The sequence below is a fragment of the Aphanomyces invadans genome (genome assembly GCF_000520115.1).
Source record: "Aphanomyces invadans strain NJM9701 unplaced genomic scaffold supercont1.10, whole genome shotgun sequence".
Classification (NCBI taxonomy): domain Eukaryota; phylum Oomycota; class Saprolegniomycetes; order Saprolegniales; family Verrucalvaceae; genus Aphanomyces; species Aphanomyces invadans.
In genome coordinates, this window is record NW_008580155.1 from 829,039 (window position 1) to 851,761 (window position 22,723).

At 55.5% G+C, this 22,723-nt stretch overlaps 9 protein-coding genes across 11 annotated transcripts; 6 read left to right on the forward strand and 3 right to left on the reverse strand.

Annotated features, from left to right (window-relative positions):
- The first annotated feature begins 1,240 nt into the window (after nt 1-1,240).
- H310_05921 (hypothetical protein) lies at nt 1,241-3,587 on the forward strand. Its single transcript, XM_008870788.1, has one exon. It carries the CDS (start codon nt 1,350-1,352, stop codon nt 3,189-3,191), a length of 1,842 nt encoding a protein of 613 aa, XP_008869010.1. The 5' UTR covers nt 1,241-1,349; the 3' UTR covers nt 3,192-3,587.
- Nucleotides 3,588-4,548: 961 nt separating this feature from the next.
- H310_05922 (hypothetical protein) lies at nt 4,549-6,610 on the forward strand. Its single transcript, XM_008870789.1, has one exon. The coding sequence runs from the start codon at nt 4,645-4,647 to the stop codon at nt 6,400-6,402; it is 1,758 nt and encodes a 585-aa protein (XP_008869011.1). The 5' UTR covers nt 4,549-4,644; the 3' UTR covers nt 6,403-6,610.
- Nucleotides 6,611-6,689: 79 nt separating this feature from the next.
- On the forward strand, nt 6,690-7,784 carry H310_05923 (hypothetical protein). The gene is made up of 4 exons (XM_008870790.1): nt 6,690-6,982; nt 7,029-7,218; nt 7,264-7,351; nt 7,400-7,784. The coding sequence occupies exons 1-4, from the start codon at nt 6,762-6,764 to the stop codon at nt 7,702-7,704; spliced, it is 804 nt and encodes a 267-aa protein (XP_008869012.1). The 5' UTR covers nt 6,690-6,761; the 3' UTR covers nt 7,705-7,784.
- Nucleotides 7,746-10,367, reverse strand: H310_05924 (hypothetical protein). The gene is made up of 3 exons (XM_008870791.1): nt 8,674-10,367; nt 8,298-8,549; nt 7,746-8,248 (listed from the first exon to the last, which is right to left on the reverse strand). The coding sequence occupies exons 1-3, from the start codon at nt 10,297-10,299 to the stop codon at nt 7,844-7,846; spliced, it is 2,283 nt and encodes a 760-aa protein (XP_008869013.1). The 5' UTR covers nt 10,300-10,367; the 3' UTR covers nt 7,746-7,843.
- A 1,047-nt stretch (nt 10,368-11,414) lies between these two features.
- H310_05925 lies at nt 11,415-12,989 on the reverse strand. 2 transcript variants are annotated; one of them, XM_008870793.1, is made up of 6 exons: nt 12,648-12,989; nt 12,528-12,587; nt 12,385-12,482; nt 12,234-12,335; nt 12,021-12,170; nt 11,415-11,967 (listed from the first exon to the last, which is right to left on the reverse strand). In XM_008870793.1, exons 1-6 carry the CDS (start codon nt 12,940-12,942, stop codon nt 11,593-11,595), a joined length of 1,080 nt encoding a protein of 359 aa, XP_008869015.1. In that variant the 5' UTR covers nt 12,943-12,989; the 3' UTR covers nt 11,415-11,592. The 2 variants fall into 2 exon arrangements, with proteins under 2 accessions (XP_008869015.1, XP_008869014.1); XM_008870792.1 differs by having other exon boundaries at nt 12,528-12,989.
- Nucleotides 12,990-13,105: 116 nt separating this feature from the next.
- H310_05926 (hypothetical protein) lies at nt 13,106-15,261 on the forward strand. Its single transcript, XM_008870794.1, has 3 exons — nt 13,106-13,580; nt 13,637-13,757; nt 13,822-15,261. Exons 1-3 carry the CDS (start codon nt 13,142-13,144, stop codon nt 15,074-15,076), a joined length of 1,815 nt encoding a protein of 604 aa, XP_008869016.1. The 5' UTR covers nt 13,106-13,141; the 3' UTR covers nt 15,077-15,261.
- A 6-nt stretch (nt 15,262-15,267) lies between these two features.
- On the forward strand, nt 15,268-16,895 carry H310_05927. Of its 2 annotated transcripts, XM_008870796.1 has the most exons (5): nt 15,268-15,886; nt 15,937-16,316; nt 16,364-16,425; nt 16,491-16,557; nt 16,620-16,895. In XM_008870796.1, exons 1-4 carry the CDS (start codon nt 15,305-15,307, stop codon nt 16,535-16,537), a joined length of 1,071 nt encoding a protein of 356 aa, XP_008869018.1. In that variant the 5' UTR covers nt 15,268-15,304; the 3' UTR covers nt 16,538-16,557; nt 16,620-16,895. The 2 variants fall into 2 exon arrangements, with proteins under 2 accessions (XP_008869018.1, XP_008869017.1); XM_008870795.1 differs by having other exon boundaries at nt 16,364-16,557.
- An 835-nt stretch (nt 16,896-17,730) lies between these two features.
- On the forward strand, nt 17,731-19,968 carry H310_05928 (hypothetical protein). Its single transcript, XM_008870797.1, has 2 exons — nt 17,731-17,906; nt 17,958-19,968. The coding sequence occupies exons 1-2, from the start codon at nt 17,752-17,754 to the stop codon at nt 19,783-19,785; spliced, it is 1,983 nt and encodes a 660-aa protein (XP_008869019.1). The 5' UTR covers nt 17,731-17,751; the 3' UTR covers nt 19,786-19,968.
- On the reverse strand, nt 19,762-21,725 carry H310_05929 (hypothetical protein). The gene is made up of 2 exons (XM_008870798.1): nt 21,578-21,725; nt 19,762-21,521 (listed from the first exon to the last, which is right to left on the reverse strand). Exons 1-2 carry the CDS (start codon nt 21,688-21,690, stop codon nt 19,934-19,936), a joined length of 1,701 nt encoding a protein of 566 aa, XP_008869020.1. The 5' UTR covers nt 21,691-21,725; the 3' UTR covers nt 19,762-19,933.
- Between the last annotated feature and the right edge of the window lie 998 nt (nt 21,726-22,723).

A 22,723-nucleotide genomic window follows, 5' to 3' on the forward strand; every position in this document is an offset into this window, starting at 1 on the left:
AGTAGTGTTTCGGTCCTGGGATACAGGTAGGTAGTACAAGGAATTCAGCTGACCTGGCAGATGGCATCGTTGTGTGTGGGTGAGGGGGCCAACGTACGGCACATGCGTTGCGCTCCAACCTTGCCGTACCGTAGCCACGCGAGCGGAGCAGAACGAGGCAAGTGTGTTCAGCATTTCTTGGGCAAATCCAGCCCCCATCACCATTATTCAGGTCGCCGCGGTTGAAGAAACCCACAACCCAGGATTCTCCACTGTTGTACCACCATTCCGGTAAAACGTTGAGGTTCAATACAGTCGACGGCGCTCCCAATCCAGACCAAGGCAGGCGAAGGATCATTTCGTTGTTGGGGCCACTCTGCGTGGCGGTGTACAAGTACGATGTAGTAATTTCAGCCGCACTCGAAACAATCGAGGATGTGGTTTGCGTGTACTCGAGAGGGCACGGCTCACAAAGAGGGCACGGATGTACCAGGACACGAACCGGAAGTGGCTAAAAGCGGTGGGAGAAGCCCATCCGCCCTCTTCTTATGGTCACTACACCGTGACGATGTGACATGACTTTATGCCGCAACGGGCTTCTACGACAAGACGAAAATCGTCGGGTAGGGCCCTTCAACACCCTACCGATTAGGCGCTACTAGGCCATTGTGAGGTCCCGACAGAATCGCGCGTTGCGACTGACACGCTGCGCCATCACACTCAAGAATGCGCTCATCGTCACCGCCATCAGAGCATGCATCCTGCAGCACCGTATTGATTCCCCGTTTGGTGAAATTTGGTTTTATTCGTTCATTGGAAGGAATGCTAAGAATCTTGGCCAATTAAACGTCGAATTTACGTTGAAGTTTCTGTGATTGGCTGAATGACATCGACCAAGCGTCGCGCAAGGGAGAGCGTTGTGCGGGCCCACTACTGTAGCCCCGACATCCCCAGAATTTTGTCCGCAGGCGCTGGGAACGCAGCGAGCGGAAGAGGCTCCCGCCATACATGTCGACGGGGGGAATCGCTTTGCATTGCCTCGGCGCTGCTTCCTCTCGTCTTGCAAATTCAACGACATGATCCGTTGCAGACCCTGTCCAATTCGCGCAAGGTCAGAGGCACCGTCCCGCGTGTTTTTTCACAGCGACGCGCTCGTCAATGTGAGATAATCCTCACGATAATGGTGTAAGTGGAGTCGTCTTCGAAATAGGGACTGCAATGCTGTGTAGATAGCGTTTGTGTTATGGCAGAGACGACAACGACCAAGGCCGCTTTGCGTCGAGGGGAGGTCCGTTGCGGTAGCCCAGGCCACTGCACCACCGGCATCCTTCGAAGTCCCATCGAAGTTTGCGACACCATCTGGTCACCAGATGGCCGCGCCGTCCTCGAAAGTTGAACAGGCACGTCGACGTCCCAGTTGCCAATATTCCGGTGCCTTCCATCGACGAATGGGAGCGCTGGACAATATGTTCCGTACCAAGCCGCTTGCGGTCATCCATGCCGAAGAAAAGAAGGAAGAACTGCCCCGCGAGCTTGGCCTGTGGGACTTGATCGCGATCGGGATCGGCGGGACTGTCGGGTCCGGTGTGTTCGCCACCACCGGTGACATCATCAGTGGCGCTGCCGGTGGTGGCGCCGGTCCTGCTGCGTTCATCTCGTGGACGTTGGCTGGTTTGTCCTGCATCTTGAGCGGTTTTGCCTACATGGAAATGAGTTCGCTCATCCCGTCGTCCGGATCCACGTACGCGTACTCGTACCATGCTTTAGGCGAACTCCCGGCCTTCATCGCCGCGTGGCTGTTAACGTTGGAGTACGGCATGTCCGGCGCGGGTGTCGCTCGGTCGTGGGCCACCAAGGTCCAAGAATGGGCGGAAGAAGGCGGCGGCGACTATGCGTTCCTGAACCTGCAGAACACGAACGTGTTGGCACTTGCCATCATGCTGTTGTCGGTGATTATCCTCTTGGCTGGCATCCGATTCGGTAAGTTGTTCATCAACATCGTGACCACGACCAAGGTCGGCGTCGTCATCTTCATCATCGTGGCTGGGCTCGCCGCAACCAAATCGGACAACCTGTCGCCCTTTATCCCCCCACGCAACGAAGAAACAGGCTTGTTTGGGTTCCAAGGCGTCATGCTTGGTGCGTCGCAAGCATTCTTTGGCTTTGTCGGGTTTGACGAAGTGTGTTGTCTCGCTGCCGAGGCCAAGAATCCCCGCAAGATCATGCCCCGCGCGGTCATCGGTGTCATTCTCGGAACGATGTTTTTGTCGTGCTTTGCGTCGCTCGCCCTCTCCGGCATGGTGCCTGCCGATGTGTACTCCAACCTGCCGTACAACATGGGCAACGACTCGGGTGGGAACCCCCGCGGGAACCTCACGTACTTTTCATTCCCTGGCGCGTTCGGCTACGTCGGCTATTCTGCAGCTCAAGTCATTGTACACATCGGAGAAGTCGGGACGATGCCGGTTGTCGTGTTGATCTCGTTCTTGGCCCAGCCTCGCCTCATGTACGCCATGTCTGTGGACGGGCTGTTGCCCGAGATTTTTGGCCGCGTCGACGGCAAGGGCAACTTGTTTTGGTGCACTGTGATCTCTGGCGCGTTCTTTACTGTTGTGGCGTTCGTCATCCCGTTCGGGGACATTTGGAACATGGTGTCAATTGGGATCTTGATCTCGTTCATCATGACCAACGCGTCGTTGATTATCGTGCGCACGCGTGACGCGGCGCCTGGAACATCCCAAAAGCTCACGGGTGCCGCAGTCCTTGTCGCACTGGCCGCCATGTTCACCTTCCAAAAGGGCTACGTAGACGGCAGCAGTACTGCCGCCCTAGTGATCTCGATCGTTCTGTTTGTATTGACGTTTGCCATTGGAGGTGTCATCTTTGCCAAGTGCCCCCAAAACGTGAGCGACGGGGACCTCTTCCGCGCTCCCTTGGTGCCGTTCGTCCCGCTCTTCTCTATCTTGGTCAACTGGCTCTTGGTCGCGCAGATGGCGGAGAAGGACATTCTCCGCGCCTTCATCTGGATCGGTGCCGCCATCATCACGTATTTTCTCTACGGATTCCGACACAGCGAAGGCCGCAAGGGCTGGAGCACGGTGCTCCACCACGGTGTGCTTGGTTTGAACGAAGTGCGTCCGTCCATGAGTTCCATGATGTCTGGCGATGTCAAGAAGTCCTTGCTGAGCCCGGAACCTACTGCCAAGGCGTAGGTTGCCAGCAGTAACTTGTACGTAATGACTGTTTGGGTGTACATGCGCACGAGTGCCGACTCCTTTCGGCGCCGCCCCCTGAAATGCCCGCTATTGGGCTGACAGGCTGCAATTGCCGTCGGGCTTGATGTTATGTGTCTCCATGTGCTGCGTGTTGTCCTTTCATGGCACTTGAAACGTCAAGTCTTTGGGTCGGGGATGTCCCCTCCCGCCAAGCTAGCCTTCCAGGAGTGCCTTCGAACCCTTCGGCTCGTACAGGATTGGAACCACCTCTCACGTTGTTGTAATATTACACGTCTTTCTGTCGCCGCCCCTTCGGAGAGACCGCTCTGTTGTCACAAATGCTACATCGATGTGTCATTTGAGAGTCGCGCACACAAGCAAGACGTTCCCTTGCACGACGCTGACTTCAGCAGTAGGTAGCTGTGCGAGCCGGAACACGTCAGGATCGCTGGCTTGCTTGACGTGAACCAGCACAGTTCAGCCACAGTTTTGGGTGGCTCGAATTCCCAAGGTTGGGGACACCTTGAGATCGTGTGGGGCGGAAAGAACGCCATTGTCTTGCTGACCTTCGTCAAGAGTCCTTGCTCCATGTGGAAGCAAATGAAATAACAGATCGCTATCCTTGCGACCTGTTGCGCTGGGGCAGGGCCAGCCGAGTACATGACGACATTGGCCCGCGACCCACTCGAGAGTTTGTAGCCACCAAAGGTGGGACGCTGAGTCGACTCGACTGCACGAGTACTGTTTTTCGCCTTCTCCTGTAACTACATCGATACCATGGTCAAGCCAACAGGAACAAACTCGCAAGGAAGGGATGTTCGATCGCGGTGGTGCCGTTGCGGAGCGTGCAACGGTGGCACCCAGTATGGGGAGTTTGCATGTAAAGACGCATTGCATAAAAAACACCTCCCTCCGTCCACGAAAGCGCGCAAGCTGACTTCCCAGCCGGCTCATCTTCATGTGCCAAACTACATTCGCTGAGATAGACCTCAACGACCACAACCACGCGTCGTCCACCGCACATGCGAATCCAATGCCCTGGTCGCTGTCTTCCGCCTGGCAAGCGCTGCTGCCTTGTCCAGAACGGACCAGGTTGAAGAGGCCTCAGCAGATGCGGGCGCACATTTCGCCATGGCTCCCCTCGTTGGCCTACATCGCATTGCACACACAGTCTGGAGCGCTGACCTGGGTGTCCGCGCGCACGACGTTACACTTGGATTGATTATGTTGTATTTCTCGAAACGCAACGCGTTGATTGGATGATTCCATGTGTTCGTGGTGATTGTAAACACGCGAATGGAGAAATTTTGGTGAAAATCATCCGAAAATTCATTGAACTCGACATGACATATCGCAACAGTCGCGCGTATCGCACAGAGTTCTTAATGGAAGGTTATGGCGAGGACAAGCCGCCGATCAGTTTGGAACTTTCGTTGGCTTTCCCACGACGATGCTCAAGCATCTCTTTCGTACGAAGCCGATCGAAGTCATCCATGCCGAGGAGCTCAAGGAAGAGCTCCCCCGTGAACTTGGGCTGTGGGATTTGATCGCAATCGGGATCGGCGGAACGGTTGGCTCGGGTGTGTTTGCCACGACAGGGGACATCATCAGCGGCGCAGTGGGCGGTGGCGCTGGGCCCGCCGCGTTTCTCTCGTGGACCATCGCCGGCATTGCGTGTATTCTGAGCGGCTTCGCGTACATGGAAATGAGTTCGTTAGTTCCATCGTCTGGGTCCACGTACGCATATGCGTACCACATCCTCGGCGAGCTCCCCGCGTATATCGCCGCGTGGCTTTTGACGCTCGAGTACGGCATGTCGGGAGCAGGTGTCGCGCGGTCGTGGGCCGGCAAAGTCCAAGAATGGGCTGACGAAAACGGCGGGAACCACAAGTTTCTAAACGAAGACCACTACAACATGCTCGCGTGCGGGATCATGTTTCTGGCCGTGGTGATTTTGCTGGCCGGTATTCGATTTGGCAAAGTCTTTATCAACGTCGTGGCGACGATCAAGGTTGCAGTCGTCCTTTTCATCATTGCCGCGGGCTTCGCGGCCACCGAGTCGGAGAATTTGACGCCGTTTATCCCTCCCCACGACGGTGACACGGGCTTGTTTGGCGTCCAAGGCGTTATGTTTGGAGCGTCGCAAGCGTTCTTTGGCTTTGTCGGATTTGACGAAGTGTGCTGTCTCGCCGCGGAGGCCAAGAATCCCCGCAAGATCATGCCCCGCGCAGTCATCGGGACTATCCTTGGTACGATGTTTCTGTCGTCCTTTGCGTCGCTCGCCCTCTCCGGCATGGTGCCTGCCGATGTGTACTCCAAGCTGCCGTATGACTTGGGCAACGATTCGGCTGGGAATCCTCGCGGGAACCTCACGTACTTTTCATTCCCTGGCGCGTTCGGCTACGTCGGCTACACCGCGGCCGAGTTGATTGTCCGCATTGGGGAAGTCGGGACGATGCCGATTGTCGTGTTGATCGCGTTTTTGGCCCAGCCCCGCCTGATGTATGCTGTGTCAGTGGACGGGCTCCTGCCCGAGATTTTTGGCCGCGTCGACGGCAAGGGTAACTTGTTTTGGTGCACCGTGATCACTGGCGCATTCTTCTGCATCGTCGCGCTCTTGATTCCGTTCGGAGACATTTGGAACATTGTGTCGTTTGGTATCTTGGTATCTTTCATCATGACCAACTCGGCGCTTATCATCGTCCGCACGCGCGAGTTATCTCCAGGCCTGTCCCACAAGCTCACGATGGCGATCGTGGTGATTTCGTGCGCGGCCATGATGACATTCCAGAAGGGGTTTGTCGATGGCGACAGCCACGTTGCCCTCGGGATCTCTATGGGTCTGCTTGCTGTGACGTTTGCCTGTGGCATCGTGTTGTATGCCAAGTGTCCGCAAAATGTCGGGGGCGCTGACATGTTTCGCGCACCGCTCGTTCCGTTCGTCCCAATGCTGGCCATCCTTGTTAACTGGTACTTGGTCGCGCAGCTGGCGGAGAAGGATATTGCCCGTGGGTTCATCTGGATCGGGTGTGCAATCGTCACGTACTTCTTGTACGGATTCAGCCACAGCCAGGGCCGATCAGGATGGACCAAGATGCTCAACCACTCCGTGCTGGGGTTGAACGAAGTTCGCCCGTCCATTAACTCGATGGTGCACTCGGGGAACATGAAGAAATCTCTCTTGACCCCAAGCCAAACTCAATCGTAAATCAATGTACAAGTACTCTGCTTGTTTTGACACAAAAAGCAGACTGAACTCGCTTGCAGTGGGCGGTCGGATACCCTTTGCAAACAACACGTGTTCCGGGCTGCATCAACGCGTCACAAGCTTCACATCACCTGTGGGCTGCACACTGCAGAGATTGAAGGCTGCGCGGATTTCGGGGGGTAGGGCGCACCCTGAAGGGCACACCGCGTTCCAGATTCGTACTTAAATAAGCATCGCACTTCAATGATCGCGATGGTTTCAAAATTCGACCAATCCCGAGCGTTCCTGCGAAGGGTCGTCCAGGCATATCCCAAGAGGCGCAACTGTCCAGGCTGTCTGGAAGACCGCGTGTTGGAGCGATGGAACTGGAGCACTTGGACACAGTGAGTCGCAGTATCGGCAGTGCGTTGACGTCGCAGGAGCGGTCAAACCTCGAAATTGGTTTTATCAAACGCAATGCGACCGAGAACATCGAGTCGATGCGGTTTTGGGGACGCATCTCTGGCGACGCGCAAGACTACCTGATCAGCGTCGCATTCATCGAGAGTGTCGACGCCCCCAAGAAAAAGTTTTTCTTTTGGTACATGTCCACTCGTTTCGTCACGTGGCTTCTTACTTCCGTGCAGCACGAACACGTCGCCTGAGCTCCAGCAATTTCCCGAGGTGGGCAAGGACAAGCGTGACAAGGCCAGTCGGTACACTGGTCGGTTGAAAGGCGACCCATCACGCCTTCTCGACGAGTCGGAAACGGAGCCTCAAGAAGGCGAAAACAAAAACGTGTTTCGTGAAGTGGATCGGTTGGTACTTCTCGTCGAGGTAGGTGATCACGACAATGGGCCCAACTTACTTTTGCGCATGCAGGCCATCGACAACCAGACGTCTCTCATTCCATGTGGGGCGTACGTCGTATCAGCTACGCACTACATTGTCCCGAATCGATTGTTCCAAGGTAGTCGAGCGAATCCATCGAGACGTGATATTATGGTGGTTTCGGCAGGGCTGTCGTGGGAAAAGGCGTTGCAGCTGGGCAGCTACCACCACTTTCGCGACGCCACAACCGCCGAGCGCAAGAGCGCCCTCGCTACACCAGGATTAGTTCGTCCATCGGACTTTCTGGACCCGTTGACCGTCGACCTGGAAGGCACGTGGACGCTCCGCAAGGACGGCACGGGCAGTGTCGTTGTTTTGCGCAACTTGGTCTTTCCTGGCTTTGTGTTTTTTCACAAGCCGCGCACGGGGCAGTACGGATCGGCCTACTTTGGGGATGGCCTACGCAACCCTGACCTGGCCTTTATGTTGTGATAGCGTCGCCACCTCGCTCCACGGATGGAAAGTCCATACCGTCGGCATGTATCTCCATTAATGAACCGCACTACTTCTCATTCACGTTGTTTCAAAATCCACTTGATGGCTACCACAAACGCGCTTGCATTCATCTCGTCTACATGTTTCGAATCGTGGCACGCAGCGCTTTGGCCACTTGGCGGTCGTGCAAGGATTGAATTTCATTTGCAAGAACGACGTCGCGCAGCTTTTTCCGCCGGTAGACCGAGTTGAGGTTTTCGTCGAGCCGGCCTTGCTGATATAGAACCTCGCATGCCCTGAATGCTGCCAGCGCCTTGCTCGCAGCCTTGGACCGCAAATACCCCGTCTCAATCGGGGCAATGCCCACTGAATCTGGCAGTGTTAGCTTCACCTTGAACATGGGTGCATTGTTCATGCGGGCTTCAGTGAACTCGAACTCGGGTTTGAGGTTCAATGCTTCGTACTGCGGCAAGGATTGGCAAAACATGTTGAGGACTGGGATGCTCGAGTCCAAGTCGAGAACGGCCCCCGTTTTGTTCACCTGCGTGTACGAATTACTCTGTCACCGCAAAATGTCCAGACGGACGTACCCGCAGCGAACAAGTGGCAGCCACAAGTTGGCCATCATCCAACCCCACAATTGTGTAGTCGCTTCTGGACGTGGATGCCACCACAGATCGAGGCTCCATCGAGAGGGTCACGGCCTTGTCGCATTGAAACTTTAACGAACTGATTTCTTCGGCTTGCCGACTGAGGACACCAAACATTTTGCCGTCTTCCACGCTCGACACGTCCGTCAGGTAAAAGCACACGCCGTCGGTGTGGCGCGCCCGGCCGCGAACCTATTTTTGAGAGCAATCGGGATGAGTTGGATTGCAGCCGGGAGTCACCCAATGCTTTGAACGAGCGGCGTTTCCTCTCCCACCCGCCGCCAAGACGATGCCTGCAACAGAAAGAAAATTGTACCTGGATAAACTTGCGTGGACATGTGAGGGGGTCGCCGCAAATGACCATGGAACAAAGAGGAAAGTCAACGCCTTCGCACGACACGGACGTCGACACGAGGACGCGGACCATGCCTGACTCGAAAGCTCTCAGCGTGGCATGCATGTCCGGGATGTCAAAGGACGCTGCGTCACTCGCGCTAGCTTGGCCAAGCATACACCCAAACAGCGCCGACTCATCATCGGCACCATCGCCCATGTCGTCGTTCTCCTCCTCAATATCTCGATAACGAGTCGCTCTCTTGGGCGCGACGAACTTGGCATTTAGAAAGTCCGTTAACGCCCGGCACTCGGACCGCCGATTGACGAAAATGACGCACTTGAGTTGCTTCTCCAATTTGGCACTCGCATCCGACTGCTGCAAACAGTCTAGAGGCGCGAGTGGCTCAAATTGCATGTCATTGACGTCAACTGCTTCGCTGTTCACATCGTCGTCGCTGTTCAGGTCGTCGTCGCTTCCGTCGGCAGCATCCACGTACACGACGTCTTCCAACACAGCTGCGTCGTCGCTTGGCTTGTTCACCACGCCTTCGACGAGTCCGATGGACAGTGCGGCGGACGTGTCGGGTGTGACCATCGGGATGCGGCCGCCAAACAATTTGTCGTGTAATATCGACACAATCTTGTCGACCTTGGGCGTACACGCCATCTGGGTCTGGAGGCGCAAGTCCGCGCAACGCAAGAGAACGTCCACGGCTCGCGGGTCGAGCCCCACGACGCTATCTACGGACGTGTACCGCACTGACGACGACCGAGCCTGCTTGTCGATTTCGAGTTCGATGAATCGATACATGCACCACGGCCCGAGGTTTTGGTATATCGTTTTGCAGTCGTCCAGGAGCTTGGTCAGCCGCTTCCCGCGTTTCTCGGCTGTACTTGTGTGGCGGTACTTTCCCTGCGACAGCAGTGCCGAGAAGACTTCGATCACCCCCAGTTGAGAGAGCAGCCGCGTCACGATGTCGACGACAGTCGACGGATGGCAATCCACGTTGGGGTCGTACGTTTCGTGGATCACTGGGGCGCAAGCCGCGTACTTTGCCAGCTCGTCGATATGTAAGGTGACTTTCTTGACGGTAGCGTGCATGTTCACACTGCAGTTCTTTGTCGGGCACGCAGTCGTGCCAAAGATCCGAGGCATGCGCGGGTCGGCGGGGTTATACAGCTTCATGATTTGGTTGTACGGGTGTCGCTTCCCCACGTGATGGCACTCGTCGAAAATAAGGAGGTTGATCCGATCCATGGTGATGTATCCCTTCGTGATGAGGTTGCGTAGGATCTCGGGGGTGCACACGAACACGCTGTTGAGCAGAATTTCGTGCTCCCACTTCATTTGGTCCCACACGTCGAGTTCTCGCCCGCAATACGCATCAACTTTGAGCGACGTGAGCTTGACAATCTTGGAGTGGATCTGGTACACGAGCTGCCGTGTCGGCGCCAACACGAACGCTCGCTTCATCGAGTAGTCTTGCTCGCGAAGCAACATGATCGATACAAACGTCTTCCCGATCCCAGTGTTTCCGACCATGATGACGTTCTGCACACGCGCCGTCTTCACTACCTCCTCCTGGTAGTCTCGCAGTGCCGCCATGCTCTCTCTTGGTCGCGATCGGCCTAATGTGTTGAAGGCGCTTGGTTCACAGTACCGGTATGGTCACAGTACGGTCAATTTTGATCGCATTTTCAGCACATTTGATGTATTTTGACGATGTCGTGAGGTATTTATGACAATACTTCGAAGTAAATCACATATTCTGTCAAAAATTTTCATGTATTTTTGTCACTTGTTGGCAACTGCAGCTGTGCCAGGCAACAGGGCATGGCCAACCTGCATGCTCGAGCTTGGAGCACCGCACCAGACTCATCCACGACACACTCCTCGTCAGCATCCTTCAACGTGGGTGTGTTTGGGCGCAATGTCGACGTAGTGCTGTAGCAAATCCTCCATGTCGAGCGGGTGCAAGATGTAATTTATGGTGCCGTTGGGATGGCCGACCAAGTTCTCTCAAAGATTTCGACGTTCGCGAGACGCAGGTAGAGAATTGTTAATGGGCTGGTCATGTTGGCAAGGCTCAATTCAGAAGTTATTGGACCTAAAATACGAGTAACCTATTAATTCATCAAGATGAATTTGGATGTCCATGCTGAGCTCACTGCCGTGAAATACGTGATCGAGTCCTTGCAGGAGTTGTTGCATCGGAGGCATGGACGTTCTGTGCATGACTGGCGTAGCATGCATGACGTATGCACTTTCATTACGCCGCCAAGTCGTCAGATGGCGGATATGAGTGTCATTAGGATCCTCGCGCGACAAAGGGGACCACTAACGTTGGAGCTGGTCCATGCCGATATGGGGCAGGCGTCAGCGCTCTCGACACATGATGGCCAAAGATATCGGCGAAACGTTGCTGCTCGCATCGAAATCGCTGGCGACGTCGACTTGTACGTAGCTCGTAGGAGCACACTTTCGACGGCACGGTTGGTGGCAGCGCTTTTGCACGTTAGGAAAGGTCCCCTTTGGCTCGTACGATTGCAAATCGTCGAGGGAGTCGATGCCCCCGCCCGTACCATGTCGGACGCAAGCAAGGCAAAGGTGATCAACACCAAAACGCAGCACCACCGCGAGAGACGATTGAATCGAAGGTCGGGTAAAGTTCAGAGCCCGCGCTGCCGCAGGACCTTGTGCTGTATCGACTCGTGTTCGTGTGACGATGCACTATGAAAATTGCGCTAGTTACACCTACATGAGCGTTGCGGAAATGAGGTTGGTTCCAGTTCAATTGGAGCAACTCCCCCACGTGGCAAAGTGCTGTCAAATGCATTGTGGAGGTGTACGAGGTATGAGCTTCTCTAAACATCTTAAGCTGCGCAAATTTGTGACCCGCTAAGGTTTCCGAGTGTGCTGCATGTCGTAGTACGCTTTGTGCGTGTGGGCAGTAAACTCGTGAAACAGCATCGAATTGTTCCATCGAGAATGCAATGACGGCACGCCCTCTGGCAAGTGCGTTGTTTGGCCAGCTTCTTGCGGGTTCATTGTGGCCGGCACACACATGGGTTCGTCGTGCTCGACGCTCATAAACACGGCGAGAGTCTCCCGATTCACGCCGGGGACTTGAGGTCCCCGGACAGCATGTGGCGTCGCTTTCAAGATGCCACCCGTCAAAATTTGCGACGATTCCCCGATCTGAAACACCAAATGACCGGCGGGAATGACAGCTTTGACGATATCTCCACGGCGAGTCTTGATGTACAATCCAGCCTGATACATACACCCTAAGTCATTCCGAAGTTCGAGTCAAGGCTTGGACGTACGGCAGGATCAGGGTTGTCGATGGCGTTGCCATTCACGTCTGTGTAGAGGGCCTGCACGAGCCCTGTCAGAGCGCTGTGGTCGTTGTGCCATCCACACCAGTTGGAGAAGTCGCCCTCCGTGATCTCGCCTGAAGTCAACGGAGCGGTGACCTATGCAGCCACCAAAGCATTCAAATTATCGTCCTGCGCGACCAACGTCGAGCGATATCGTACCTTTTCGTCTAACGCAAAGTAGTGCAGGAGCCGACCGCATGGAACTCGGCTGGAAGCCATGCGACGGTGGAGTTTGCCCACTTCATACGTGGGGCACTTGGACTAGAGCACAAGTCAGTCGAACGCCACCGAGCACAGCGATAGGAAGTACTTGAACGTAAACGTCGCATTGCTTGGCAACCAAGAGACCGGTATCGATTATCAATTGACCGAGCGACATGAACGAAGGTTCGAGGTCCGGGATTTCATCTACTCCATGGATGAGGAACGACGTACTAGTAACACGCTGCACACCAGAGGGCCAAATGTTGAGGTGGTACATGGTGGGGAACGTTGCCATCAAGTTCTCGTCATCTGTGGGCCGGTTCGTGCGAGGGTTGTTGTAGAACGACCCTTTGGAAAAGTCGGGTTTACCTTGCAAACTCTCCTTGCCGTGGCTCCATCCAAAGCTATAGTACGCATCGGGGAGCTCGTACTTTTGCTTGACGTCGTTCGGAAGGTTGGCTACCTTGTACGCCAACGGCAAACATCGAGACCGCCGGTTCTCGACGTCAGGGACGTTGGACACCGCGAGAATACCGAGGCCGTCAGGTCCAAAGGCGGCTTCAATGACCGCGCCACAGTCTGCGCCTTCAGCCAAAGTGGCGTAGTCGACAACGCACACGTTGGCCGTGCGCACGCCTTGCGGAAGCCCGCCTCCTTGCGACATTCCCAGCTCAATCCAGACTGGGTCCACTCGTTCGTGGCATGCCACCCTGCCATGTTGAACTTGACCTATTCATATCCAAACACACCAATCAGCGTGGCCAACAATATCCGGATGATGTGTGCAATTATCCGGTAAATCGTTGTCTGAAGTGCGACTCAGGAAAGTGCGATCTTTCCACACCGACCGACAGGACCACCGCATGATGGAGGACAAACCTCGCAAGAAGCGGAGTCGGTTCAGTGAGGCCGAACCAGCAGAAGGTGAAATTCCTGCGGCACTATCTACCTTGAATGCTGGAGAGGTGCCCAAGAAGCCCAGGATCGACCCGGCAGCGCTCGCGAAAGCGGCAGCAGCCGCCATCTCGAAGCAGTTGCCGAAACACATTGGCGCACCGCTCACCGCCCACGACAAAGAAAAAGCGCGTGAAGCGGCTGAAAAGGAGGCTCGCATACAACAAATATTAAAGTCCACACGAGAACAAATCAGCCAGGTGCAGAATTTGTGGACAGGGTATGAGAAGAAGTCCTTCATGCCGGCACCGTTGCTGTTGGATGAACAAGGCCGCCATATCGACGCGGACGGCAACGTTATCGAGTCTACTGTCGCTACACACGCCACGATAAAAGCCAACATTAGTGGTGAGTCAATGTCTGCTGGGTTGATGTTTGGTGACTCATCCCTGCTTGTGTCGCAGTGGCCGATGCTCAGAAAGAAGCCCCGCAGGCGGTGAACCCGTACTTATCTTTCCGGTCCATTGACAAGGACGACCGCGTGGACTCAGTGGATCCCCGTCTTAAGACGAAAAAGCGAGAAACGTATGGCATCGTTAGCGATCCTCCCCCAGGTCCACCAGGTGGCTCATGGATGCCATCATCGTAGACGAGGTGCCAAGAACTTCAATTTCGTTAAACAAGGTACGTTCGTTAAACAAGGCGAACAAATGCGCGCAAAGGAAGCCAAGAAAATGCTCGCGGGGTTCTCGTCCGGGCGGAATCCGAACGCGTACGTCAAGGAGACTGTGGCCGACATTCCGGATGCCGCCGGGCCGACGGGTGATGGCGACGCTACCACGCCAGCGATTGTAGACGTCCCGATGAAACCCGATGCACCCGTGCCGGAAATCGAGTGGTGGGACATTATCTTTCTCCCCAAGGACAAGCAAGACTTGGTCGACAAGCACGGGTTTACCAAAGCCATCGGCCGCACGAGCGTCCTCGATTACCTCGTCGATTTGCGGCTGAAGCACGCGGGCACGTCACACTTGATCGAACACCCGGCTCGCATTAAAACAACACGCAAAGAACAGATCGTGACTCTGCCGATCATGCTCACCAAGGCCGAACGAAAGCGTATCCGCCGCACGACGCGTGCTGAGCGGCTCAAGGAGACCCAAGACAAGATTGCGCTCGGGTTGTTACCCCCGCCAGAGCCCAAGGTAAAGCTGGCCAACATGATGCGCGTACTGCAAGACCAGGCCGTGGCCGACCCGTCCGCCGTGGAACGCAAAGTCCGGGCGCAGGTGGCGCAGCGAGAACTCAACCACGAGATGCGTAACTTGGCACGGAAGCTGACACCAGAGGAACGACGAGAAAAAACCCTGGCCAAACTCAAGAAGGATGCAGCTGGGGACATTTGCGTTGCCGTTTTCAAAGTGCCGACGCTCGAGCATCCCCAGCACAAGTTTAAAGTCGATGTGAATGCCCAGCAGCTGCAGTTAACCGGCGCCGTACTCACGGTGACCGACAATGCGGCGCTAAATCTGGTTGTGGTTGAGGGAGGTCCGAAGGGCATCAAGGCATACGTGAAGCTCATGTGCCGTCGGATCGATTGGTCTCTCAAGCCAGCCAAAGAAGAGAATGCTGAGGATGAAGATGGCGAAGACGGAGGGAACAACGAAAAAGATGTGGACAACGACGGCGAAGCAGATGAGGCCGGCAAGAAGAAGGCCAAGTGCTACTTGGTTTGGCAGGGGGTCGTCGCCAAACGCGCGTTTTCCAACTTTCGATTCCAGGAGTGCCGGAATGCAATCACGGCACGCAAAGTCCTCGAAACAAAGCACGTCGAGCAGTACTGGGACATGGTCGAGTCGTACAACCCCAAGCTGGATGGCTCTCTCGATGACGATAATGAATGACAAAGCGACTACATGCTTGGGGGGTAAATTTTTCCAACTTTAGTTGAATTGTGACATTTTACCAGAGTTCGTACACGACTGTATTAATATTTTGGTTTGTCGATGTCATTCTTCTATTAGTAGAACTATGTGAAGGCTCCAAATTAAAAAAAACGAGTGTGATTGAATAAATATTTTTATAGCCAAGATCCCACGGACAATGCGTCCAGTTGCACGAGGTGCGTGCGGATGGAGGTGTTGGCGGTGGCAACGGACTCGGCGGCGACACGGCGGCAACTCGGCCTTGTGCCCGTGGTTGTACTAACGTTTTTGAGTGTCTGCGGTGGCCCTTTCGGCAGTGAGGAGATTGTGTCAGCGTGTGGTCCATTGATTGGATTGTCTGCGCTGGCCGTGTTTCCCATAGTGTATTCGTTGCCGATGAATTTGCTCTTGGCCGAGTTGTGCAGTGCATTTCCAGTCGACAGCAGCTTTTGCGCATGGGTGGAATTGGCATTTGGCTCGTCGTGGGGTTTTTTCGTCGGCTATTGGTCGTGGATGGCGAGTACATTTGACGCAGCCGTGTATCCGTGCTTGGTGGTTGACGCTCTGTTCGTGGACGCCACGGTTGGTGACAGCACGGTGTGGGTAACCAAGACCGGTCTTCGTGTACTCTTTCTCACGGTCTTCATGGTGCCAACACTGTTCAGTCTGGACTTTATCGGCAAAGCGTCCAAGTGGCTGACGGGAATCGTGCTATTGCCATTCGGGGTGCTCGTTCTCGTGGCCTTGCCGCAAATGCGGTGGTCGAACGTCATCGCTATCAGTCCCACGGTACGTTGCTCCGTCACCTGTCGATCTGAACAGCAACTACGTCGCTGTAGATGCAATGGAGCCGACTCGTGAGTGTCTTATTTTGGAACTTCCGTGGGTTCGACGCGATGGGAGCGTATGCCGGGGAGATCCAAGCGCCGCAAATCAACTTGAACCGAGCCATGGTGGCGAGTCTGCTCATGATCACAGCTACATACATGCTGCCGCTCGTGGCCGCCGTCGGCGTGAACAAGCCCGTGTACTGGACGTGGGTGGACGGGTCGTTTCCTGCAATTGCCGGAGCGGTTGCAGGGGGCTCGTGGCTAGCCCAGTGGGTCGCCGCTGCAAACGCATTCAGTAGCTTTGGCCTGTACTTTGCAGAGTCGTCGGCGAATGGCTTCCGCCTCGCAGGCATGGCTGACGTCGGTTTAGCGCCGCAATTTTTCTCCCAGTACGACCGTGCATGTTGACGACGAATGGCGACTAATTCTCGCATAGCCGCGACAAGAAGACGGGATCGCCGCGCCGCGCGCTTCTATTCATCTACAGCGTCAGCGTGGGTATGTGCTGCGTGGACTTCACCACGATCTTGGGCGTCACAAATGCGTTATCCATCATGGCCCAGCTCGTGCAATGTGCTGGCGCATTAACTTTGCGGTACACGCACGCTGACTTAGCTCGTCCATATCGAGGTCCGTGGCCCATATTGAAACTAGTTCGTGCAATCGTATGTTCTAACTGGTTTTCGGTGCAGTGAACCTGTCGAACGGTGCACTCACCGCCGTGATGGTGGTGCCGGTGGTGATGGCAGTTGCTGTTTTTGTGAACCAAGTGCTCCAGAATGCAACAACGCTAGGGCTCACGGCGGTGGCTGCAGTTGTTGGTGTTGGGATGTGGCGAGTTTTACGTGGCGCTCAAACAAACGGTGATTACGAGTGCATTCCCGACTCAACAGCGACAGGGAACTAAGGATCCTCCAACCATTGGCGTTGTTGGATTATTTGTCGAACATGCTTTACGTCTTTCTGGGTCATAGTCGATGCATCAGCTTGGGCAGGCGAGTCGTATGTACCTAGGAGGCTCCAACATTCGCAACGATTGGAAACACCCTCAAACTCTACACGAGCATGCCAAACCGCGCCAATAGGAACGAGTGATCCACTGCCCGCCAAGTGACGCTCCTGGTGATCAAGTCACCTCTGCGACGGATCAGTAATTGAATAACGGGGGAGATTATTTGACAACAAGCTGCCTTGTCCTGCACTAGGCTCCACATCCTGTCGACCAAAACGAAAGAAAATACTCCTAACGCTGACTACACAAGGTAAGCACCTACAATACGCACTGGATCCAATTGATATGGTCAAGTGTGGACGTTTCGAGAGATTGTATGAGGAATATCAGGTTGATGCAATCGCGTGGGTAAAGGGGAAATGGAGATGTGTCTCACGAGGCGCTGCTGTAAACTACTGGACTCGCATCGGCATCAATGACAACGGGTCTCTTTGAGCTCGAAAATTGTTGGTCTGGGCATTGAGCACCTTCGTGTCTGTGCAACATGATCTATCCGTCTATTCAATGCCTCCGTTTCGAAGCGAGAAGGAAATCAGTAGTTGTGGATCGAAGGAAACCTCATCTCGCGTACCGAGCTCAACGCCGTGGCGGGGCTCGCTGCTTAGACTGAGCTGGGTTTGCTGTCGCTCGCTCATGGGGTGTGTTGACCTGGTCCTTCAAGTTGAATATGGATATTCAAGACTATGAAAAAATACTGAAAATTGTGCTATTTTTCACCGAAATTTGGGCGATCTTGAGGTTCGAAAAAATCCACACAACGACGATCCACATGTCAGTCATTTCCTTGTTTGCGCAGCGCCACCAAACTCAACATGTCAGAAGGAGCCGTCAATTTGTCGAAGAAGCACAACAAGCACCATGGCCATGGCGCAGAAAAGAAGCACCACGCGCAAGCACACGACCACGAGAAGAGCCATGGCCACAGCAAGGAGCTCACACACGAGCTACAGCATCCAGGAGCTGATAGGTGAGCCACGATGTGTCATACTAGCACACTCATTCAACACGACGCGTGTAGTTCGCTGAAAGTGCTTCTGACGCTGTCTCGCCACGGCAGTCGCCGTCCCAACGCCATCTCGAGCACGCTCTGCCCCAACAACGTTGCGAACGCCGAGTCGTACCACGTGCCGCCCGAGCAATTGACCGAGGTCGGTATGGAGCAGATGCGTCTGGCCGGCGAAGAGATTCGACGCGAATACATCGAGAACCAGGGGTTTCTCTCCAACTCGATCGGTGGCCCTGACAACAAACACTTTGAAACGTACTTTCGATCGGACGCAGCGGATCGATGTGCCCAGAGCGCGATCGCGCTCGGCTACGGCCTGTATCCAGACTCGACGGCGCCGAACCAGTACTTCCACCAGCCGATCTCGGTGTACATGAACCAGCTGCGAAACGAACACGACTTTGCCGCGCCCAAGGGTCCGTGCAAGGCTGTGGCCAAGGCCGACATCAACACGTACTTTCAAACCCGCGGGCTGGAGACCATCGCCCAGCACAAGCCGCTGCTGGAGAAGGTCGGGCAGGCCTGCGGCATCAACGTGTGGAACATCCCGAACCTTCCTGACGGCGAAGACCTCGTGACCGGCATCAAGGACATCGCGGACACGTTCACGTTTGACTCGCAACAGGGATTGCGCCGCCTCAAGGGAGTCACGCCGGAGCTGCAGACGGAGATCGAAGGCCTGGCGTTCCAGCACCTGATGGAGCGGTACTACTCGACGGACCGCGAGGTCACGTACTGGGTGGGTGGGTTCCCGACATTGATGCTCAAGAATCTCCAGGTCCCGCCACCGGAGAAGGCCGAGAACGCGTTCAAGTACTACTCGTACCATGGCCACCGCGAGCTCGTTCATGGGTTGGGGATATTGTTGGGGTGGGCGTTTGACTTTCCCGGCCAGCCGCGCGCCCTCGACACGTCGGCGCTGGATCCGGCCACGACCATGTTCTTTGAGCTGCACCAGGTCAACACGTCCGAGTTCATTCGAACGTTTGTGTGGTCGCCACGCACCCGCCGCACCCAGGTGAAGTTGGCCAAGTGCTCGACGCTCGACTGTCCGTTGGCCGAATTCGCCAGCATTATTTACAACCACACGAATGTGACAGGGACGTGGGAGCAGATATGCAACTACCACCCGGCAACGTTTGCCCCGGTCGTTGCAACCACGCCCAAGCCAGTGGAGACGGTGAAACCAAGCGAGCCATCGACAACCACGCCAAAACCAGTTGTGACTGAATCGGAACAACACGAGGCATCCCCTCCTCCAGTGGAAACAGCTGAGACTCCCGAGCCGAGCGTGGCTCCAACCACCACGGCAAAGCCTTCAGACCCCGTCCCACTCACCGAAACCATTGCCAAACCCAAGGGAGTTCACGGCACCTGGACGACCACCACCTCGGCTCCTGTAGCAGCATCGACGACGAAACACGTCGAGACCACGCCAAAACCAATTGTGACGACAGAAACACAAACCCCAAAGCCATTGGAAACGACTGAGACTCCCGAGCCGACCGAGGGCGTCATGGCGTCGGTGACGCCATCTGTGATTCTAGTCACTACGGCAAAGCCCGCAGACCCCATCCGACCTACCGAAACCATCGCCAAACCCGAGGAAATTCACAGCAGCTGGACACCCACCACCCTGGCGTCTGTAGCAACAACACCAATAGTGGTAGCGCAGCCGGGGTTGCGCCTCACCAAGCTCAAGTCTGTCGAACTGCCTCCTATGGGCATCTTCGAAGGCATCGGGTGGGCATCGTATCTGACCGTGGTTGCCGCCCTCGTGTTCGTGGCTATTAAACGGGCAACTCGGCGCCAGCAATCAGGGTACCGACAATTGACTTAGTGCTTTTATTTCAAGTACACCGCATGGTCTGCATTGCGTACATGCAACGGCCTTCGTCGCATCCTCGACATTTCGTTGTGTTGGGCGTCAGCTTGTGCTAGGGATGTCGAGAGTTTGTAAACACCAGGACCGCAAGAGCCATTACAGCTTAATCTATTCGGCGGTAACCCGACTGCGGTCGTCGCTTTGCTGCAAAGTATACGAGCACTGCAGCGACTGCTAGATAGGCGACCCACCCCAGACATTCAAAGGTCGTCATGGGAAGTGGGTCGACGCTGTCCGCGAAGTTCAACCGAAGCGCAGGTTGGGCGGTGTCCAGTTTAACCACAACAGTAGACGGCAGAGATACCGTCGGCTCAGCCTGCACTACCTCGGGCGGTTGATTCGGCTGAACCGGCTCAACTGGCTCAAACAGAGTCGACGAAGGCTGGGTCGTCAAGGTTTGATCTGGACGAGTAGTTGCTCGTGCTTCCTCAGTCATCTCCACTGGAGGAGGAGATGCCTCGTGTTGTTCCGATTCAGTCACAACTGGTTTTGGCGTGGTTGTCGATAGCTCGCTTGGTTTCACCGTCTCCACTGGCTTGGGCGTGGTTGCAACGACCGGGGCAAACGTTGCCGGGTGGTAGTTGCATATCTGCTCCCACGTCCCTGTCACATTCGTGTGGTTGTAAATAATGCTGGCGAATTCGGCCAACGGACAGTCGAGCGTCGAGCACTTGGCCAACTTCACCTGGGTGCGGCGGGTGCGTGGCGACCACACAAACGTTCGAATGAACTCGGACGTGTTGACCTGGTGCAGCTCAAAGAACATGGTCGTGGCCGGATCCAGCGCAGACGTGTCGAGGGCGCGCGGCTGGCCGGGAAAGTCAAACGCCCACCCCAACAATATCCCCAACCCATGAACGAGCTCACGGTGGCCATGGTACGAGTAGTACTTGAACGCGTTCTCGGCCTTCTCCGGTGGCGGGACCTGGAGATTCTTGAGCATCAAGGTCGGGAACCCACCCACCCAGTACGTGACCTCGCGGTCCGTCGAGTAGTACCGCTCCATCAGGTGCTGGAACGCCAGGCCTTCGATCTCCGTCTGCAGCTCCGGCGTGACTCCCTTGAGGCGGCGCAATCCCTGTTGCGTGTCAAACGTGAACGTGTCCGCGATGTCCTTGATGCCGGTCACGAGGTCTTCGCCGTCAGGAAGGTTCGGGATGTTCCACACGTTGATGCCGCAGGCCTGCCCGACCTTCTCCAGCAGCGGCTTGTGCTGGGCGATGGTCTCCAGCCCGCGGGTTTGAAAGTACGTGTTGATGTCGGCCTTGGCCACAGCCTTGCACGGACCCTTGGGCGCGGCAAAGTCGTGTTCGTTTCGCAGCTGGTTCATGTACACCGAGATCGGCTGGTGGAAGTACTGGTTCGGCGCCGTCGAGTCTGGATACAGGCCGTAGCCGAGCGCGATCGCGCTCTGGGCACATCGATCCGCTGCGTCCGATCGAAAGTACGTTTCAAAGTGTTTGTTGTCAGGGCCACCGATCGAGTTGGAGAGAAACCCCTGGTTCTCGATGTATTCGCGTCGAATCTCTTCGCCGGCCAGACGCATCTGCTCCATACCGACCTCGGTCAATTGCTCGGGCGGCACGTGGTACGACTCGGCGTTCGCAACGTTGTTGGGGCAGAGCGTGCTCGAGATGGCGTTGGGACGGCGACTGCCGTGGCGAGACAGCGTCAGAAGCACTTTCAGCGAACTAAGGGAGCGTTGGATCACTCAGTGACCCACAAGCACGACGACAAGGCGAGATACCTGTCAGGGTGGTTGGTACGATGGCGTTTGGTGTCAGTCTTGACATGAGATTGAGCATGAGCACGTTCATCGTGCTTGGATTGCTTTTTCGATCGTTGCTTAGACGCATCCATTGCGTCGGCCACAGCGTTGCTGTGCTGGCCGCTTGCGAAATTGTGAATGGGACCCAACTTTGGTCGAATCCTTGCCTTTATTAAAAATATATGGCCCTGATTTGTATTCAGTATGTGGAATAAATATTGAACGTTTCAATCCATCGAATGTCAATTGCTGCCACGCGCGACGAAAGACCATGGGATCAGCGCCAGCCACTGGTCAAAGTTCTGCGCCACCCGAACGACCACATGGCGTGTTGACAAACGAAGAGGCATGCCTTGGATGCGCCTGCATCCACACCTGCTTGACTGGGTTTGGGGTTTGCTTGTCGCAGGAGGATGCAGGCCGCGGGGTTTCACTCGTCAGATCCAATCGAACACGCAGCTGCGGCCTGGTATAAATGGCCAATTTGAGGTTAAAACTTTTTTACACAGCGAAATAGCACGTCGGCCATTCCGAGCGCCTCCGCCGCTAGCACTCTCGACGATACAGGCAAAAGCGGGCTCGATGCAGTTGTCCCACAAGCACGTCGCAGCATGGGGCGTTGCCAGGGGAAACAAGAAATGAGGGACACCGTTACAGTGGGACGAGACCTTCGACAATTTCCCGATACGATGCACTGTCGATGGTTATTTTGGATCTTGAACCATGAGGCTTCCGATCGCGCCGTCCATCGTCGTGCTAATCGTGGTTACATCTGTGACGAGCGCTCAGGTCGATGGTAACCACACCGCCGTGGTCGACATGGCATCCCCTGGCCACACGGCCGTGAACGTTTCGTTGTCGCTTGTGGCGCTCGGTTTCCTCTTCACCGGTCTAGCTGTCGTAGCCGACGACCACTTGGTGCCTGCCATCGAAGTTCTGTGCGAGAAACTCGATATTCCCGAGGAGGCAGCGGGCGCGTCGTTCCTGGCGTTTGGTAGTGCCGCGCCAGAGATGCTTTTGAACGCGGTTGCGACGTGCGAACACCGACTCAAGTCGATGGAGACAACGCTGTCCGCCATCCAGGGATCGGCTTTGCCACGCGCGACGAAAGCCCAGGGGATCAGC